The sequence below is a fragment of the Myotis davidii genome, unplaced genomic scaffold, assembly GCF_000327345.1.
Source record: "Myotis davidii unplaced genomic scaffold, ASM32734v1 scaffold69, whole genome shotgun sequence".
In the NCBI taxonomy this organism is placed as follows: domain Eukaryota; kingdom Metazoa; phylum Chordata; class Mammalia; order Chiroptera; family Vespertilionidae; genus Myotis; species Myotis davidii.
The window spans coordinates 1,600,273-1,621,802 of NW_006300363.1; the positions used below are offsets into that span (position 1 = coordinate 1,600,273).

The 21,530-nt window shown below is 51.2% G+C and overlaps 1 protein-coding gene across 1 annotated transcript in view; it reads left to right on the plus strand.

Annotated features, from left to right (window-relative positions):
* The window catches only part of PRKCA (protein kinase C alpha), a 276,998-nt gene that overhangs the window by 196,934 nt on the left and 58,534 nt on the right, over positions 1–21,530 (plus strand). The window contains 2 exon segments of the mRNA XM_006776670.2: positions 5,337–5,448; positions 9,318–9,446. Coding sequence (XP_006776733.1) covers positions 5,337–5,448; positions 9,318–9,446 — 241 coding nt within the window.

Consider the following 21,530-nt stretch of genomic DNA (forward strand, 5'->3'; position numbering starts at 1 on the left):
TTGAGAACCGCTGCTGTAATGGCATCTCATGAACCAGTTGAAATATAATCACATATGTTCAGGTGGGCATCGTGGTAGTGTGCATTACAGAGATATGTATGAATTTTTTTTTAACTTAAACCTTTTCAGGTACTATTTAAAGGCTCCTCTCTCTGCCATCTCCACAGCCAGTCTGTCCTCATATTTCCCGGGAGGCATGTTACTTATATATCTGTCCTGCTATGTTACCATTCTGTGCCTGGCAGTTATATTTAACCCTGTTTTTACATAAGTGACATTATATTTTGTTTCATTCTATGGCTTCCTCTTTTCATGAGACACTATGTCTTGGAGATCTGTCCATGTTGCTGCAGGAAGATTGAGCTCATTCGATTTAGCTGCTACATAGTATCGCTCGGTGTAAATATGTTACGGTTCATTTAGCTTTGCCTTGCCGGTAGAGGTTTATATAGAACTTTATTCAAAAAGTTTGTCAACATAAGGATTAAAGCACCTTGCACAGCTTGGCAGAGGACCTATACGAATCTTTCTACCAGCAAAGTCTGGTTAGACAAGTTAGTCCAACTGTGAAGGTGGGTGTTAATCATGAGAATAAAACAGGGCTACATTAAGAGCAAAAGTGAGCTGTCACCAGACATGGAAGTTCCTTAGTTCTTTCTTAGAACAGGCAACATGCAATGAGACCAGTGTAATCAAAGGCAAAGTGCCCTCCCCAAGCCCGAATGGTCAGCCTGGCTGATTTAGGAGCCCGAGGCGGGCGGTGGGCGCCTGGCTCAGTGCATGCCATCCAGTGTAATAACTATAATGGTACCCAAGTCACATAAAGTCGCCCTGCTCATATGATCTGGTTTAGGTAAGAGTCTTACATCAACAAAAAATTTTAAGTAGGAATTTTAAAAAGCAGAGTTAAAAAAACAACAAAAACACACACAAACCTGCTTCCCACTGAAACTAACATCACAGGAAGGTTGCCAGATTCCGCTGAGAGCAGTGTTTTTTTGGTGTTGCTTGTGTAGTCAGCACATGGGTGACATTTAGACCCAGGCTTGGCTTGCAAGCGTGATTCATGAGGACATGTCAGATGACGAACGTGGGGGAAATTTCCCTTGGTGTTCAGAGGGAGCAGCTTGAAGGAGCCACGGAGCTCTGGGCAATTGCAGAAGTCACACCGCAGGGTGCCCCCCCACCCCCACCCCTTCACCCCCACACACACACCCACCGTTCAAAACAGACTTGTCCAGAAACTCAAAATCTGAACTCCAGCCCTCAATAACAGCCATTTGGGTCCTTTAAGAGAAACATGTGGAGGGGAGGGGCTGAAGGGGGCCTAATATATGAAGGTAGAAGATGATTTGATTTCGAGTGGTGGGCACATGACATAATATACAGATCTTGTATCATAGAAATCTATACCTGAAACCTATATGATATATGATAAAAAAAAAAAGACTAGGAAATTTAAGACCCACACAGCATCAACATTTGGTGCAGCGTGGTCCAAGGGTTTATTTTTAACACACTGCACAGTGATGGTGACGGAGGTGGTGTTGCTGATGAGGAAAGACCTAGGAAGTCCTGGTAGGAATGTTTCTGAACGCAGGCTAACGGAGCCCCTGCGTTTAGCAACAGACTCACAGAACTTGAGATGTTTGTTGTTTTTCCCCCTAAAAGGTCTAGCTTCGGGTTTGTGGGTGAGACTTCATTCGTGCCTATGAAAATTGGTTTAGCCGGAAATCTCTTTTTCCTCCCCCGACCGTGTATATGACGGAGCATCTGAGCCGAGCGTTTTCCACTGTCATGACGCTGTGATGGCAGCGTGTGACCTGTGACAGCAGGGTTCCTGCCCCACTGAATAAGGGGCTGCCAGTGCCAGGGAAGGAACAAAGAGGCTTTGCCTGCATCACACTAAAGGGGGAAATGTTGCTAACTTGGCAAGAGTCAAGGCTGGGGGTGTGTGCCAGCCATTTCTGTGTGTCCTTGGGTGCAGCCAAACTTAGCTTATATGTGAGGCAACTTTACCTAGAACCTTCCAGTGAGCAGGGACAAAAGGATGCTTTGTTAAAGATTCAGTCGTTCCTTACACATACTGGAGGTCCAGCGTGTGTGAGACAATGCTGGGGGGGTGGAGGGGGGCGCGGATTTAAAGACAGATTTCTGCGTCCTGGGGCTTTGCAGTCCCAGAGGAACCTGCTGTGAGTCTTTCCCCTTTTGCTTTGGTTTCCAGGAAGCTCAAATGGAGATCAACTTAATACTTAAAACCTCATTGTCAGCCTTGGTTCTGGTCCAGTTGCGAGCTCAGCCACATGCTTTGGGAACTGTCTTTTAGGCTGCGGTGTCTGTCCCCCAGGTGTGTGTGTGTGCATGCGCATGTGTGTGCATGTGCGTGTGTGCTCTGCGAGGTCAGAGGAAAGAGGAGCGTTGGCCCTGGTGCAGGCCTCTGGGGAGGCGTCCTAAGAGGAGGAAGCAGCCCTCACTGTTGCCTCTTTACGTGTTCCAACAGGCGGGTCATGGCATACGTTGGTCCCAGCAGGTAGAGGGAGCAGCCACAGCAGGATGAGAGAAGCCTGGGTGCTACCTGGAGGTCACGCAAGCGAAGGATGGGGTCCAGGTTTATGATGTAGGAAGGCATTCAAAGGCCCCGTCCATCAAACGGGGCTGCTCACAACCTGAGGACCAGTGAGACCTGTCCCCCTGAAACTCCTGAGACTCAGCGCCACTCCCCCCCCCCCCCCCCCCCCCCCCACGGAGCCTCCTGTCACAAAGCCCATTAGGGCCAGTGGGGGCGGCTCCTGCCACGTGATGTCCTGGAGGTGCCTGCTCCTCCGGCACTGGAGCTGACACACCGTTCCCTGCCCCTGGCCTGGCGGGCACCGTGTATGCGCTTTCAGGCAGCTGGTGCCGCAACATGGTTTTTGTTTTGAAAAACTGATGAGAAAATTTTGGAAAGCGTATGTGTTTCCTTAATGTAGAGAAGAGCATTTTGATTCTACTTTTCAAACACATCTTTAGACTCGCCCTCCCATGACCCCTTCGCGTAAGATTCCAGGGGCTGTACATTTTATAAATCAGTGACATGTACCCAGCAGATATCACTGTATTCCCCACACGGTAAAACAGTGCATTTCACTCATAAGCTGCTTAATAAAAGTGCAGGCATTGGCATTACGCATGTAGGACCTGGCGAAACCCTAACGCCTGCCGTTTAGGTAATGGTAGGGTATCGGTGTCGACGCGCTGGTCTCGCCACGTGCTGTGGTTGTGTAACCTGTGTCACTGTGGAAGGCTGGCTGCGGGAGTGTCTGGGAACATCCACACTATTTTTGCACGTTCTTACGAGTCTTAAATTATTCCAAAGTAAAGACACGTTTGTTGTTGTTGTTTTCTGTTTTTGTGGGGTTTTTTTAAAGCAAGACAGAATCAACAGGATCATCAAGTATAGATTTCAAGCTCTAGTGTAGCAGGGGCTCCCCTCGCCGCTGGCATCCTCCGCAGCCCTGGCGCTCCTGCCCACGTAGGGCTCCGTGAGAGGCCCCTTCAGAGAGGCTCACCCTCCCAACGCCTGTGGCTCCAGGTGGGGACATTGGGGCCCTCAGAAGTGAAATGCAGTGCTCATTGGTGATTATTGACGAGAACCTGGGGAGGGTTTAGTACCGTTGCTCTCTGTAAATCCCGTAAGTCACAGTGTAGACTGGCTGCGATCTGGGAGACAGGAAACGAGGCTCTATGGCCCTGCGTCCTCTTTCTGGTGTGTGGGAGAGGCCCTCATCCTATGGTCGATCCGTGCACAGCCAGCTGGGTTGGTAGGAGGTTGCACAGTTTACCCCTCAGGGTGGGCGTTGGGCACAGAAGGCCCGTGTCCACCGGAGGCAGGAACCCGGGACCTGGAGGAAGTCCCCTGGCTGCTTGCCACCTTGGCGTCCACTCCAATCCCCAGGAGGACTGGGCTATTAGCGTTCCTCTCCCTTCCCATCCAGGCCCAGGTCACTGAAGTGAGGGAAGCCTGGGCACCTCGGCTCACTTCCAAGGAAAATACAATCGCAATCATCTCCTCTCGTATTTGCTTACGGACTTTCAGGTCGCAAAGCCCTTAGATGTTCCCTAAGCTGCGCCTCGCTCCAGGCTCTCCCCTGGGCAGACTGGCTTTTCTCTGCTTTATTAATAAGGGGCATGACCTCTCCGAGGTCATTCACTGGGTTTGTGTCGAGGGAGCAGCCACAGAAAACATGTCAGTGGATGAGCATGCCTGCTCATGTGACTGGCCATGTGACTCTGAAGGTCTCCATCAGCTCTGTCGAATGAGGGTAATAAGTACAGTAGTTCCTCGGGTTATGTCAGAGGTCTATTCCTATGGTGTGACGTAACATGATTTTCGCCCGAAGTCGGAACCCACCTACATAAGCACCATACGCACCTACGTCACTCACATGGAGCACATACACAGCAGTAATGAAGTGAAACAGTAAAAATATATAAAAGAAAGATAGCAATTCCTCACCTTTACTTGTGGTAAATAAATAATAAAAAACATAAAAGCACATATGTACATACGTCGAAATGATGGAACTTTTTATATATATAAATAAATGGGAGATGGTGACGTAACCACGAAACGACGTACATCAAGTCCAACGTCACCCGAGGACTGTCTGTATACAGCGAAAAACTGGGAGAAATGCTGATGTTTATCAAGGCAGGGTGGTGCTTACACCAGCGCGCAGTTCCCTGCCTTCACACGGTTCCCCACCTTCCCCCTTTCTCCTTCCCTTGCCACCAGGATGGGCAGGTGGCCCCCGGGAAAGGGAGAGGATGGGAGTGAGACAAACCCTTGTGTTGAGGGCTGACTTTCAATAGATCACAGCAAGGGTGCTGCTCTGCTGCATACAAAACCCCAACCCAGAAGCAGGTCATCTACGAATGGTTTAGCACCTTTGGGGGCCGGCTGGCAAGGGGGAGGGACCACAGGAAGTTGAATGTGGGTGCGCACTGACCACCAGGGGGCAGCTCCAGCATTGAGCATCTGCCCCCTGCTGGTCAGTGCACGTCATAGCGACTGGTTGACCGGTCGTTCTGGTCGTTCAGTCATAACCATCGCTTAGGCTTTTATATAGAGAGATCATCAGAGCCTTGAGAAACAGAGGTGTGCACTGCTCCTCATGGATTTGCCCATCTGAGCGCTTTACTAAGATCGACTTATTTTGGCCTCATCCCAGTCTGGTTCCATTTGGAACCTCAACATGGGAATGGGGAGTCAGGGGAAGGGTGCTGGCCTTGGCTCTTAGCCCACAAAGGTGCCCTTTTGTGATGGGAATGAACAACCTTGCTGCTTCTCCCTGCAGGACCCCCGGAGCAAGCACAAGTTCAAAATCCACACCTATGGAAGCCCCACCTTCTGTGACCACTGCGGGTCACTGCTGTACGGGCTCATCCACCAGGGGATGAAATGCGACAGTAAGTACCTTCTCTTTTCCAGGCCATGGCCAGGCTCCCAGCCTGGGCCCGGGGTTCCCTGCGCGCATCAGGTGCAGTAACGTTTCAGCTCCAACTCATCGAGAGGGAGCACTCATTCCGGTATAGACCAGACCAATAAAGTGTCGGATTTTTCCCCAGCCAACGTTCTTATTAAACTACTTCACTGCCTCATTATGGACCCCAGAAAGCACCCAGTCGATCCACAATGTTGGTGCTGTCACAGTTTTTCGTGGTAGAAATCTTCAGTCCCTATGAAACGCAGGTGCGTCAAACCCCGGAGCAGATGCATGCGCCTCCACGCTCCGCGTTTGGTTCGGCTTCGGAGTAAGCTAAGCGATCACAGTCGCTGTCCTCCTGGGTCTCTAATGAGTGGGCGGATGTGGAAAAATCCAGGAGGTTCTCCTTAAACTGAAACCACAGTGAAAACAAGAGGCAGGGTGGCATCTCACTGAAGTTCACTGGCCCTGCATGTCCCTGGGCGGCTCAAATTTCTATCCGTTCAATTAGGATGCAGTCACCAGAGACCACAGGTGAGGACAGCCTCCCACCTCCGTGCCCCTTGCCTGTTCCGTGTATATCTCCACCGGCTACCGGGGAAAGAACAGCTATGGAACTCTTGGCTTTGACAGTTCCTATATGTTGAGATGCATTTCCCAGACTATTTATTTGCTTCGGTAAAAGTGTATACTTTGAGGACACGAAAGGTAATGACTAAGTCTGTTTTTCTAGTAGACAAGAAAGCGCCAGGGGAATACCAGCATCTGGCCATTCATTAACGACTGTGATTACGGCCAGGAGCTTGAGATATGTGTATGCTAAATGGAGCAAACATGGGACACATAAAAATAAAGACACATGAACTTCACAGAGTAGATGGGCAGTTTCTCAGAACACAGGGTTCTCCCCTTCAGCAGGCTGTGGAAAATTTTTTTAAATCACATTCTTCTTTTCTTTTCTTTTTCTTTAAATGTATATTGATTTCAGAGAGGAAGGGAGAGGGAGAAAGATAGAAATATCCATGATGAGAGAGAATCATTGGTTGGCTGCCTCCTGCATGCCCTCCACTGGGCATGTGCCCTGACCAGGAATCAAACTGTGACCTCCTAGTTCAGTGGTTCTCAACCTTTCTAATGCCACGACCCTTTAATACAGTTCCTCATGTTGTGGCGACCCCCAACCATAAAATTATTTTCATTGCTACTTCATAACTGTAATGTTGCTACTGTTATGAATCATAATGTAAATATCTGATATGCAGGATGTATTTTCATTGTTACAAATTGAACATAATTAAAGCATAGTGATTAATCACAAAAACAGTATGTAATTATATATGTGTTTTCCAATGGTCTTAGGCGACCCCTGTGAGAGGGTCGTTCGACCCCCAAAGGGGTCACGACCCACAGGTTGAGAACTGCTGTGCAAGTTCCTAGGGCGTCACTCAACTGCTGAGCCACACCAGCCGGGCCAAGCTGTGGAATTTCATAGCCTAACGTAACCCAGGGATCCCAAAGACACGGTTTTCAGGGCTCTGCAAGTGCACATTGGAGGTGCATTTGTAAGTACACTTGTCACTGCTTTCAATGTTGGAACAAAAAGGAGCACTTGAATGTGTGACACACTCAACCTTGACGCGTTGAGGGTGGCGTGGGAGACCGGATGCTGCCCGGCGCCACTCACTGAGAGGAATGTGTAGCCAGGTTTCTCCTGCTGCATCCGCTGTACTGAAGCGTCCTCAGGCCTGGGAAGGAGGAGCTAGACAGTGCTGCCGCTGGTGCACACTCTTCTGTAGGAGCCGAGGCTCTGGTCCAGCATCACTGTAACGAGAAGCATCAGTAAACAAGTTCTTGAAGCCAAACTGGGACTTCACCCAGCATCCCTCACAGCTGGCTTCAAAATGTGTTTGGATCTGAGGGCTTTGTTGGTTGTCCGTGAATGTCTTAATAATAAATAAATGGTATAAATTTGAATTTATTATATGCTAATAAAAGAATACTCATCTGGTTTACATATTAGGATTCCACTTAAGTCTTTATTGGAAAATGGGTTCTGTTGTTTTTTTAAAAAAAAAATCTGAAAACCAGTGCTTTTAAGAAAATATTTATTTTTATTGATTTCAGAGAGGAAGGGAGAGGGAGAGAGAGATAAAAACATCAATGATGAGAGGGAATTATTGAATGGCTGCCTCCTGCACACCCCACACTGGGGACCAAGCCCGCAACCCGGGCATGTGCCCTGACCGGGAATCGAACTGTGACCTCCTGGTTGATAGGTCAGTGCTCAACCGCTGAGCCACACTGGCGGGGCTGGAAACCAGTGTTTTTTGTTTTGTGTAAAACTCCTTTCCTTGGAAGTCCTGAGGCCTCTGGAGCGGCTGCCTGAGCTCCTTCTGGGAGGGAGGAGGGGAGAAGGCAGGTGGGTGCCAGGACCCAGCCCGTCCCTTACCTTCTGCAGCGGAGAACTCTGCCTGCACGTTGTAGGGTCATAATCCTGTGGTGGGAAGAAGCTTATCAGCCGCTTGTCTGGGCCAGCCTCTTAGTTTGCAGAGTAAGAAATAGAATCTGAGAAAGCAGATAAGCTTCCCGAGATATAAAAGCCACTAATGGGAGAAGCCACGACAAGAACAGAGCCCCGTGTGCCTTCACTTCCCCCACCTTCCCCGTTGCCCGGATCCTTCGCAGAGGCTGTGGCCTTTGTTTCCTTTACGTTGCAGATGCTTCCCAGGCGCTTGAAGGTAATTTCCAGAGTCAGTATCTTTTCTAACCCAGATACATGGCTTTGAACAGGTAACTTTGGAAATAGAATTCTAGGCAGAATCACGTTCGTGAATCAGCCCATTGTTCTTTATTCCCGCGCCCATCATCCCGCCTTCCGGGCTCCATCCCAGCACAGACACCCTCCGCCATGCGTTTTGCAATTTCGTTCACCCGGATTGAAATTCAACCCTCACAACGGAATGGCATGACGGCTCCACCTCGCAGGTCACAGAAGAGCCCCGTGGCACCCCCTGGGGGACCGGGGCCTGGAGGTGCAGGGATCCCGGAGCCGCAGCGCCTCCACGGAGCCTCGTGTCTGTGCTCTGCACAGGGTTCTTCGCAGGGTGTCTCTGGTTCGCTGCAATGACTAGTCTTTTTTTCATCCTCCCCCGTCTCGCCCACGAAATGTCAGCCGGGAAGGAATGGCATATCATGCCAGGCGTGTATTTGTTGTACTTGCAGTAATATTTAAATATTTGAAGTCAGGTTTAAAATATCAAATACAAGTTCTTTAAAAAAAAAAAAAACCACACACACACAATAAACCAAAAGCAATGTATTTAAGCCTTCTTGAAAATACAGAGTTCGCTTGGGAAAGGAAAATGCTATGAATTTCCTCTACTCAACCCACAGATTCTCACGCCTTCTAAGTGGTGAGCTAGGAAGGCATAAGCAATTCTCTGGCAGAAAGTGGCCTCTGTGTAAAATGTGCGTGTTCTTTGCCTCTGTGTCCGTTGCGTGTGGATCCATGTGGGCTCCGCAGGCACTGCCCGGTGCGTGCTGTGCACTGTTACATCTCTGAAGCGGTCACAGGGGGGTTGCTTCAGTGACGACTGAGCCAACGTGGTGTGCACATTTAGAGGGGATTGTGGGGCACAGGACGCCTGTGCTGTAAGGAACATCTGCTCCCAGTTCTCCATGTGACCAACAACATTATAACAAAGTATCCATGTCACCGACAACATTATAACAAAGTATCGAGTTAAAGGGTGTCTCGTTTTCACTTGCGCTCCTCCAACCAAAACACCGAGCAAGTGACGGTTCAGATCCATATGCCCAGCCTCACTCACCCTCCGCTTTCTCGATCCGCAGCCTGCGATATGAACGTGCACAAGCAGTGTGTGATCAACGTGCCCAGCCTCTGTGGGATGGACCACACGGAGAAGAGGGGCCGGATCTACCTGAAGGCGGAGGTCACCGACGAAAAGCTCCACGTCACAGGTAAGGCCTGCTTGGGAGGTGGCAGGCGCACAGCTTCCCGGCGGGAGTGGGTATGCGGGCCGGGGTGACACCGAGGCAGGGTGAGACACCTGGGCTTGTCGTGGCCTCGATCTGGTCCCACTCAGAGCCACTGATCCCCATCAGCGCGTCTCCCAGGAGACTGCTCTGTACGCGGGTTCGAAACGCTCAGTGTGATTCAGAGTCGTCACTGCCGTGTGGATCATTGAACTCTGAGAGCATGGCCAGTGTAGCATCCCCTGGCGACAGGCGGGCGGGGAAGGCAATCAGGCAGGATGCTGTGAGTGAGAAGAACTAGGCCAAGGGGAGGCGTCAGGCGTGATGACCTGGCAAGTCCATCTTAGTGACAGTAACAACAGCAGCCACGGAGCGTTATGCTTCCTCCCGCGTTAGGCATCGTACTGAGAACTCCGCGTAGATTAATTTATTTAGTCCTCAGGACCACCCGGTTAGGAGCTTCATTTCCCAGAAAGGGAAACTGAGGCACAAAGAGTTCGGTAACTTGTGATGTCACAGAAGAAGTAAGGAGCCAGGCTGGGAACCAAGGCCTTTTGACTCCACGCCCTGTGCTCCTAAGGATCACATCACCTGCACCTCCTACAAACAGCCCGGCCCGGGGCTGCAGTCCCGGCCACGGCCCAGGACACTCCCTCCTGGGGCTGTGACGGGGTGGGCTCCACTGCAGCCTGGCTTGGCCTCTGGTTGGCCCCTGCGTCCACTTTGGGCCAATCAGCACACTCGATTGAGAGACCTTGGAGCCTCGCTGGCCCAGGACCGGTCCGGTGTCCTCAGATACCTGCTGTACTTGCCACGCGCCACTCATGTTGGCTTGTGGTTCGGCTCTCAGGTGTCGCCCTCCTGGCCTGGCTCGGGGGGCTCCCTCACGTACCCCCTTTCCTCGGACAAGGGCACTCGTCTCCATGTGAGCAGCAAAGGTGTCACGTGGCCATTTGTATAGGAATGATAAGCGATGGTAAAAATGGAAAGACTAACTTTAATGTTATTGACTTGCAAATAGCAGAAGATACTATAGGGAGGGCAGCGGAGGGGGGAGGAGAGAGGGGGGGAGACCAAAAGGGTCCATTTAAGGGGAAAAGAGAGAGAAGGAGCTCCAGAGAAAGCTCGCCTTTGGAAACATCCTCGTATTATTTTATTTGAAAAATAAGCAAATTTTCTACCCAAAGCTGTCCTCTCAGATAAGAATTCAGGGACAATTAAAGGGCTTTGAGGTATGGCTCATAGGCTCTGGATAACCTTATGAAACAAACCAAATATAGCCAGCGGTCCAGACTGCATGGTGAATAAACTCCCCGTCTCAGGCACACAGGGAGCTCGGTATGGGGTGGGGGCGGGCGCTCTCCCTGCCTCAGCCCCACCCCTGCTTCTCTCTCCCTGCGGCTAAGGCTCCTACCTTGTCGGACTCCTGTCTGGGGGGCACGGAGCATGCAGTTTAGGAGAAAATGACCCTAAAACATCTCTTCTTACGAAGGCACTAATCTCAGTAGGAGGTCAGGGATTGAGAAGCGGAAAGTGAATGCCTACGGGCTGGACACGTCAATGGTCATCCTTCGCTTTATAAAGCCACTGCCCTTGGCAATAGAATGGCCACCACGGCGAACTGTCAGAGCTTCCCGTGCGGTTCGCAGCTCCTGCAAGGCCAGCGTGCAAGGCAGCGTTCCCAAATGCTCAGCTCCCGCTCATTGCGCTTCCGAATACAGCAAAGCACAGCCTGGGCGCTGGACCCGGCCGGGGCTGCCCTGGAACGAAAGCAGCCACCACCCGGCGCTGCCGGCTTTCCCGGTCTCTCCCGTGGGCCCCGCAGGCCTGCAGCGGGGACACTGCACAGAGGGCGCCGGTGCCCTGGCCGGGGGCACGGGACACCAAGTAGCAGAGAAAGGTCGGGTCGCGTCCTGCAAGGACGGCCAGGCAAGTCCTCCTCGGGCCTCCCTGCTGCTCGCCCCACTGCTGCCCGCGGTTCACAGTCGTAGAGTCATCTCAGGGGACAGGCCCTTCCCGGAAGTAGGCACCAGCTTTTCATGAAAGCCAGCCAGTGTGGCTTACGACGACAATCTAGGTCGCGCCTCTGGAGAATTGGTCTAAAGATGTTTGCGTAGACACAGCTCTGCTCGGGGAATATGAGCTCGGCAATCGTTTATTAACAGTCACAGCCACGGCAGCCAACGCTGATGGAGCCCTTCCCCTAAAAGGGACATTTTGCACAGATGTACACGCGTGTATCCCAACCTCTGTGGAAGTCTGCCTCGTTTCTCTTCCTTTCTACGTGAGGAACGTGAGGCACAAAGAAATTAACTCACTTGTCCAAAGTCTCACAGATGGTAAATGTCCTGCTTAGATGGTTCACGTAGAAAAGGAGAGATATTGTAATGATCGTCTCTCAACAACCCTTGTAACTGTGTCTGCGTTCAGGCTGCTGTAACAAACACGCTAGACTGGGTGGCTTAACGTTTCCCTCTCACAGTGCTGGAGACGGGGAAGCTCAAGATCAAGGTGCTGCCCACTGGTTGCTGGCCACAACCCTCTTCCTGGCTTCTAGCTATGTTCTCGCCTGGAAGGGAGGGCGGGCTGGAGGGAGGGAGTGGAAGCAAGCTCTCTGGTATCTCTTACGAAGGCACTAATCCCATCTTGAGGGCTACACCCTCATGACTAATCACCTCCCCAAGGTCCAGATCTCCAATCTTAGCAAAGACAAAAAAAAAAAAAATAGCTGTGTGTACACACACACAGTGTGGTAAGATGTGTGGCAAGATGGTAATCATTAGTGAATCGAATACATAGCTGGTCACTGTACTGTTCTCTCAACACTGTTTTTGAAATTTTCAAACCAACCAAACCTGCAAAAAGTTGGGCAAGGTTAAGTGGGAGCGCCCGCTGTTTCCACTGCGTAGCTCCCACGTGCTCTCTGCAGCGGTCCCTCCGTGCTGGTGGGAAGCCGCCAGGTGAACCAAGCGAGCGCTCCCAATGGGGATGCTAACGCAAGGCCAGCCCCTCAAAACACATGCCGGGGTTGGGAACGGGCGCGAGCAGGCCAGGGAAGCGGCTGCTGGTGGAGAGCCTTGCTCTCCCGGGAGGAGAAACCAGCATTGGCTAAACACCTTCCATGTACCAGGCCCCTGACCGGATGCTTCCCTTTCTGTCATTGCATCACAACCACCCTTATAACTGAGGAAACTGGCCGGGCGAGCTCTGCTGGCCTGTCCAAGGCCACAGGGCTGCCGGGCGTGCCCCACCCATCCCTTCCCCAGCTGACACCTGGCGCTGGCCCTGGGAAAGGGAAGGTGACAGGCCGGCCCACGGCCCTCTCCCTTTCCTGGCTTAGGGTGTTGCCAACGTGCTGGCAATTCCACGTCTCCACCTGCGATTAAGAGTTGAGGCTGCCCTGTACTGGCTCTCGGACACCTGTCCTTACCACAGTGTCCTGGGCACCGTCGGGTGAGGGCCTGCCATCCCCCCCGCCCCTCCGGAGCCTGTGTGTCCCAAGGCTGAGGGAATGGCTGGAAATAAACATGGCAGCAGGGAATCTGGCTGCACTCCCCGACCTTCATGTGAAGAATTAAACAGGCAAGGATGGAAACGTACCCCTTCAGGACGTGTGCTGGTTGGGCATGTGTTGGCCAGACAGACGTGTGACTTGACTTTGTTGTCCTTTCTCGTCCTCCGCCTCTGGCTCTTCCTTACTGGCCCCGGTTCTTTCCCATCACAGACCTGTCCTTGCTCTCTCAGTGCCACAGTCCGTGGAAGCACCCATCTCTAGCCGTTGTCCCCCCAAAGGATGTGCTTAACACCCAAGCACATCCTTTGCCAAGAAAACAGGAACTAACTCTAGTCTAAGTGAAAAAGAAGTGGCAGTTTCTTGTACCAGAAGAGGGTGTGCACGTTGCCCGTGCGGACGCACCTGCTTCCAGGTGATGGCTGGAATGCTGGCAACGGATGTATCGACTCAGTCGTCTTCTTGATTGGACATCCCAAATATCACGTGGCACATGTCGGTGGGACCCCTTCAGCAGCCAGTACCTTGCCTGCCTCCCCAGTCATTTTTTTAAGATATATTTTTATTGATTTTAGGGAGGGAGACAGAAAGATAGAAACATCAACGATGAGAAAGAATCATTGATCGGCTGCCTCTTGCACGCCCCCTATGAGCCTGCAATCCAGACATGTGCTCTGATCCAGAATCCAACTGTGACCCCCTGGTTCATAGGTCAATGCTCAACCACTGAGCCACCCCCGCCAGGCCTGCCTCCCCAGTCTTATCCCTCATACCCTCCTCACCCATGTCCCTCCACCCCTTGACACTGTGTTCCTATGATAAAGAAAAGCCGGTGCTGTTCCCCGTGGGCAGCTGCCCCCCACGCCACACCTCTGCTCACACTGGTCTCTGCTCCCTCAGGAGTGAGTACCTTTTCAACATTCTGTTCCCGTTACCTGTATGCAGCCTCTCCCAACATTTCCTGCCTCACTAAAATGACCACTTTCTCTGCCTGCTTTTTATAATGTTTATAATGGGCTTTCACTTAGGTTAGTTTATATGTTGATTTCCCTCCACCCCTGGAGGTCAGAGGTCGTATCTTATCCCCTGTACTCCGCCCAGTACCTTGAATGTGTGCCTAATACACGTTTGTTGAGCAGATGATGATAATGATGATGATGATGGTGGTGGTGGTGGTGGAAGTATCCAGTAGGCACAACATTGAAAAAATCACTCCACTTTATACTGTGCTGCTCTATCCCCAGTCCAGGCAGCTCTTCCCACTTTAGCCCTATATCTGGATCAAGTTTAAAGGACCCCGTTTTAGCCTAATTCATGACTAGCCACGTGACTTCCGGGGTCCTTCGGAGAAACACAGCCAAGAAAAGCTTGCATCTTCTGGGAGACATTTCGCGATTGCAGCCTGACAGGGGGCCTCGTCCTGACCCAGCTTTGGCAGAGCTGAATGTCAACTGTGCGCCAGGGAGCCATGTGCCTCCTCCGGGGGGTTATTCCTGCGCCGTGCTCCGTGCACGGATCCCGTGTCGGTTCCAACCCTGCGGCTTAGTCACCGGGTGTCCGTGGGAGGCAGCAGGACGAGGGTGAGGGGCAGAGTCGCAGGTGTCACTTCCTTATGGCAGCATTTGCCTTCGTCTTAAATTACCCAGGTATCAAGCTCAAAGTGGCGTGGCTTCCCTTTCTCCTGCGTAAGAGGATCCCAAGCCCCTGGATTCTTTCCTTTTTCTTTACAATTTTTTAAAAAATGTATTTGTTAATTTGAGAGAGGAAGGGAGAGAGAGGGAAACATCGATTTGTGGGTTCACTTATCCATGAGTTTATTGGTTGATTCTTGTACGTGCCCCAGCCAGGGATCAAACCCACAACCTTGGCATATCAGGACAACGTTCTAACCAACCGAGCTACCAGGGTGCCCTGGATTCTTTCCGGGAGCCTCTGTCTTCCATCCACTTGGACTTCAGTGCCTCCCGCCAGGAAGAAGCATCCTTGAGCTGTCTTTGAATGCCTGCATCCCCAGGAAGAGAGAAACAAATTATTTCTGGGGCCTCTTTCAAGATTACCCCGTTAGCATACAGGGACAGCAACACTGACTGAGCAGGTCATTCTGGTGCAGGATTTTAATTGCTTCTAATTATAGGATTATCATTTAAGCACAAGATTAATTGCCATGAAATTATTGCAAAGAACTTCATCTCCTTCTGGAAAGGAAATGCGTCAGCCAAGCGAGGAACTTCTCAGAAGCTTGCACATGCTGCTTTTTTAACCACTTCCTGGGAAACTTTCTTTTAACTCGGATGGGGGAGGAGGTGTTAAAGGGGTGGAAGTGGAACAAAGAGCAGATGGGTGCCCCGCTTGCTCCCCCACCAAAAGGTTGGAAAACATGAACATCCCGTGTTTGGGAGTCATTTGTTCGCCAATGGAAACGTTTCCTCTCTGAGCCAACCACGCTGCCTGATGGCTCCTTCCAGCACCAGGCCGCTCGGGTGCCCCCCAGCAATTGTTTGTCACGTGTTTTGTGCAGCAGCCTCCAGTTATCGTGTCTGCACGTGACCTGGTTATGGCGTCGCCATGGAGCAGGGAGACATCAGCTCTGTGCTTCTCAGCTCCGAGGCACTTCCACCCAGAAAATCCGAGCTGTGAGCTGCTGGGGTGGTTCTAAAATACCCTCGTTCGAATCGAGGGGAAGGGCCACCTGCACGGAGCTCTGCCCCCGAGCCTCTCCACGGGGGACGGTCTTCGCTGAGAAGAACAGTGGTTGTACTGTACCTCCCATGTGGTAATTAGTGCAAGGCTTGCGGTTAATTAAAGCCAGTCGGGGTTCCTTTTCAATCCAAGGCAGGCATTTTTCTCTCCCTAGAATAATGAAGCGAGAGCAGGTGCCGGGCAGACTTCCTATCAGAGTTTCGAGGTGGGGGTGCTGAGCAGACAAAACGACAGGTAATGCCCAAGCCATGAGCCCTGAGCCAGGGGTGTGCACCAAGGTGTTTTGTGGGTAGGGACGGGAGCCCATGAATTGACTAAGGAGGAACGGCAGGGTCTGAGCTTCTGTACAAAAGTTGGATATGACTCATAAGTGCCTTTTGAACAAATGAACCTCTTCCTGGCCTGGCCAGTGTCCAAAAGCAGCCAAGGATAAAGAAACAATTTTGATTCAGCAACATGTGTCCAATTCAGCCGCCGGCCCATTCATCACCTCCTCTCGTTGGGAAGCTGTAGAACGCAGCACGCTGGATGGTCAGGGGAGAGGAGGCTTAGTGATGGCCGAGCCCGCAGGAAGCAGGGTTCTTTGAATGGGGCCACAGTCAGAACGACCCGGGAAAGGTGCCGGCCTGTGATTAGGGCGGGCGGACTGGACAAAGCTCACAGCCTGCGTTGTGAGCCTGAAACCACTCTCTCCCCCGGGCAACTTCGTGTGCAGGCTGCTTGCTTGCTTGGCCCTGGCAGTCCTGTGCCTCTCGCCCCCGGAGCTCGGCTTTCCTGAGGAAGTCCAGCTGCGAGAATGAACTAGTTGACAATGTGGTAACAAAAAAAAAAAGCCAGGTACATTTTACCTGTGAGTCATCACCACCAGTCACCCCACGGCTAGGAAACTGAGGTGTCTCCTGCTTCGTTTGTAAACTGGGGTGATTATGCTGGGATCAGCAGGGCCCTCTCCGCTCTGTCCTCCCCAAAGCACTTAGATCTCACAGGCCCACTTCGTAAGGCCTCACAGGGACCGGCATCTCATCCTGTGGTTGTCTTTGACTTGGGGGCCTACAACACTGGCCAGTTAATCTCCCTTCTGCTTGGCACTTCTGATTCAGGGAGCGCCTTAGCCCCAAGGCCTGGTGTTGTGCAAGCACCTTGGTTAGCTCACTGGATTAAAAGTGTCACACCCAAGCCCTGGCCCGTGCGGCTGCGCTGGTTGTGTGTCATCCTGTGCACCAAAAGGTCACCGATTCGATTCTCGGACTCAGTCCCCAGCAGGGGGCGTGCAGAAGGCAGATGGTTGATGTTTCTCTCTCACATCAGTGTTTCGCTCTCTCTCCCTCTCCCTTCCTCTTTCTCTAAAATCGATTTTAAAAACATATTTTAAAATAATTTTACCTCTGAGATACTCAGTCCCCAGTCCTGTCTTTGCAGAATTAACTGAGTCCCGCACTAGGTTGGGTGCACCTGATCCCCTTGTGCTGGTCTGAGATGGTGACAGGTGGGCCCAGTAAGACAGAGAGTCCGAAGGTAATGAGATGGCCTAGGTTTTTTTTTTCTTCTTTTGCTTTTTGCCTGTGGTTGAGGTGATCAGAGGCTTTGCCAGGTAAACATCTCTTAGCCTTGACATCTTAAGTTTAATTACTATTCATCTTCAGCTTCATATTCTCAGATTAAAGACTGTGATGGTATAATGAATGGCTAGAAAGGCTGAAAAATGGCTCGCCATTATAACTTTCTCTGCCTCTGCAAAGAATGTATGTTCCAAAGATAAAGACTCAGTCTCTCATTCACATGAACCCCCAATAGCCCCTGAGAGGTGTGTCCCTCAGAGAACCAGGTCTGAGGGCCTGCAGGTGGGGGGACAGCCCCGGGTGGGACAACTGGTCCCTCTCCTGCCCCTGATGGGGCATGTGGACTGTCGCCCGTAACGAGGCATCAGGCATGATGCTCAGCCAGGACATGCCTGTGGGGAAGCCCAGCGAAGGCCCCCAGAACGTGGGGGACCCTCAGGTGAGTTCATAGACCAAGTTCCTGGGGTCCCGGCCTCTGAGGTGTCTGCACTGAACCCCTAGTGTACAGGCGATAGGAGCAGGTCTCCCGGGTTTTATCTCCTGAGGAGTCAGCCACTTCAAGGGGAAGGAAATAAAGAACCAATTTAAAAAAAAAAAAAAAGAACCAACAAACATTTTTGTCTCTGTCTGCCACGCTGAGGTGGATGATTGTGATTTTATTAGCAGCAGCCTCAGAGCCAGGTCTGATTCAATTCAATTCCGTCTCCCCGCTCTGTTCAGTTCGGTTCCATCTGTTTCAAGCACAAATGGAGGGGAAGCGACCAGACCGAGGGGCACCAGGTTCCACCTCCTGGGCGGCCTAGAAAATGGGGGCAGATCGCTCCTGTCCCGGTTCTCGCCGGTACCAAGGCAAATGCACAAGCGCACCGCTAACCTCCCCCAGGCCCCGTGGAGCAGGGACTGGGGACGTGGCCTTGGGAACGCGCTCCCGGACTCCCAGCTGTGGCGACAGCTCCAGGTCTCCCGCCTTTTGGTTCTGGGTCTCACCAAGGGAGCTTCCGCCCGCTGTACTGACCTAGACGGCTGTACTGACCTAGATGACCCCCTCAAACTGGGAGACCCTGGCATCCTCGATCTCAGAGCCACCGAGAGCCCCCGAGAGAAAGCTGCAACCACAGTACGATACCTGGACACGGTTGGCCCTGCAAGTCTGGGGAGCTTCCGGCCCGTCTCCTTAGGGAACTTGGCAAAGCTCTGCTCTGACCAGATGCTGGCAGAGCCTGGAGTTTGTATGATAAGGTTTCTCTTAGAGCAGGATCTGGGCTTCAGATCTGTGCTCAGAACCCCACCCTACCCTGGCTCCCTGGGGCCAGGGAGGCCTCCAAAATTATATGCAGAGTTCTGTATGTACCTCCTGGGAGGGCGAGCAGCCATAGCTCTCCCAGGCATCTGGTGACCCGCCCTCCCCAAAGGTGAGAATTATTTCCGGGATGAAGAACAGTGTAGAGGACCTTTCAGCACCTAGTGTCCAGGTCACCTGTGGACATAGGCGAATCATCCATGAAAACCGAGGCATGAGCACGCTGTCAATCTGCATGCAGGCAGTTTGTGTTCACAGTGGAAGGAGTTTTGGAGATTTCCTACTCCAGGCAGCTCATTGCTTTCGAGACAGATTACATGGTTCACTAGAAACTTCCCAGGACAGCGGGGTGGAGGGCTGAGCAGGCCGGAGACCCACGCTCCTCACCTGTGCGCTTCCCCGGCTTCTCCTGCCCTGTACGCCCCGCCCGGAGCACCTGAAGGTTTAGTAACATCATAGCTGGAGGTGAAATGACCAACGAGATGATGTAGGACTGAGTCAAACAGACAGCTTTGACCTTTAAAGGACAGACCCCCACCAAGGGAAGCACATCGGAGAGCTACCCACCCAGGGGCAAGGGGACAGTAAGACGCACAGGCAGGGTGTTTGCCATGAGAAGTGAGGTGGGCAGCTTAGATCAAACAGAGACTGACATTCGGACTGAGTGGTCAAGAGGAATCGGTCTGCCTTCCGAGGAATCAAGCTTTTGAGAAGCAGTGGGATTCCGAGAGCTGCTTCAGTGAGCGAAGGGTTTCTACATTGAATTCGGCGAACCAGCTGGTGACCCCCAAAATGCAGCCTCTCCGGTGTCTCCTGAAACATTAAGGAGACCCAGGAAAAGACAGAAGCCACAATGGAGACAAGCCACCTACTGCCGTCTGAGAGACATTTCTCAGCCGACCCGAGTCTGCATTCAGAAAAAAGCTATCCGTGGTCTGGCCGTCCTTGGTCCATGAAACAGCAAAGCCCTGAGCTGCTGGGAGAAGACAGGAGAGGTCTGTACGCCTCCCCGAGGCTCAGAGACACAGGTCTTCTCCGGCCAGAAAAGCTGGGGGCTCCCCCCTTACTGCAGAGGGTCTCAAATGCATCATTCCTCACAATGTCATTTCCAAAGGAGAAGCCAAGGACCGGCCCTGGGGAAGGGCTGCTCTTGGCACAGTGCGTCCTGAGGGCCCTGAGCCCTTGGATGAAGGAGAAGGGGCAGGTCTGGAAGTAAGAACCTCGGGGTCGGTGGGACCTAAACGGGTGCCATTGGCTCGGTGAGTGTGATGGCCGTGCGCGAGGGAATGGGCGGGCGCCCACCTGGGTCCACAACAACCCGGTGACACTGGGTCAGGAGTGCGCGTGCGGGTTAATTTGAGGAAAGTTCTCCAGTAGCCAAGTAGACAGTGGACAGAGCCCATGGGAACATCTTTTGGTTTCTTCATTTAAAAATGAGCAAAGAGCCCTAACCGGTTTGGCTCAGTGGATAGAGCGCCAGCCTGTGGACTGAAGGGTCCCAGGTTCGATTCCAGTCAAGGGCATGTACCTTGGTTGTGGGCACATCCCCAGTGGGGATTGTGCAGGAGGCAGCTAATCGATGTTTCTCTCTCATTGATGTTTCTAACTCTATTCCTCTCCCTTCCTCTCTGTAAAAAAATCAATAAAATATATTTTTAAAATTAATAATAAAAAATTAAATAAAAATTAGCAAAGAAAGAAAACATACACATATTATGTGACCCATGAATGAATATCCTATATAATAAAAGCCTAATATGCAAATTCTCCCCTCCACTGGGAGTTTGACAGGGGGCAGGGCCGGCAGCAGCAGTGGCAGGCAGCCAGGGGAAGGGAGGCGCCCCAACAGGCAGCCAGCAGCCACTAAGGGCCCTACCCATGCATGAATTTCGTGCACTGGGCCTCTAGTGTGTATATAAAAGGCAGGGAAATCATGAAGAATGTGTTTGAAAATGGGTTACTGAGTGAAAGACTACAAAAGGGGATTTGAGAAAACTCCATATAAACTTCTGTAGAATGGGAGAATACACCATCTCCATAAAACACGAACAGGAAACCATTTGAGCAAACAGGTTGACCGGAAATGCAAACAGTGATATTTTTTAATATATAATGACAGAGAGAGGTATAAAGAGATTTATCAGGTGAGCAGAACAAAGCAGCCGAGTGGCATTGCCCCTGGACGGAAAAGGCTATTTCCAAACCTGTTGGAAATGAGAACACTGGGGCACAGGCTTGTTGTAGGAACTGGCACAAAGTGGACTGTGGCCTGACAGACACAAGCAGAGGCCATGGGGTCCAGTGGATAAGGTGCAGCTCACTCCCCAATGTTGTCGGGTAAGTTGTCTGAGCATTTGCAAGAAAAAAATTAAATTCAATCTTGCCTCACGCTGCACACCAAAACAAATTCCAAATGGATTTAAAAGTTAAACATTGAAAAGAAACAAAATAATAATAGAAAAAAATCCCAGAAAGGGCAAGGATTTTCTAAACTTAAAATAAATGGAGGACACTTTTAAAAAATGTTTGACAGGTTTAACTATATAAAAACATAAGTGCTGGTGTTTCTAGAAGCAGTAAATGAAATCTAAGTGCGTTTTGCAACAAATATGACAAAGAGCCATTATCATTCATTTACCTCTAAAGCGCTCTTCTGAGCCAGTAAGAAAATTCCTTAGCTGACACCCTGTAAGAAACTGGAAGAGAGAGTAAGTCCAAGAAAGACAGGTGGCAAATAACCATATAAAACAAGTTAAACCTCAGAGGTCATCGAAGAAGCCAAAATTACAATGTCAGTTTTTACTTTTCTCACCACACCCTCGGTAAGACTTTGGTACACGCTTGAGGGAATAGTTTGCCAATATATGTTAAGCATCTTGAATGATTTTGTGCCCTTTGATCCACTTATAAGAATGTATCCTGAGGGGGAAAAATCAGAAATTCGGGTGAATATTTATGCATGAATGTGATCAGTTGCTGTTTATTTAATGCTTTTATTG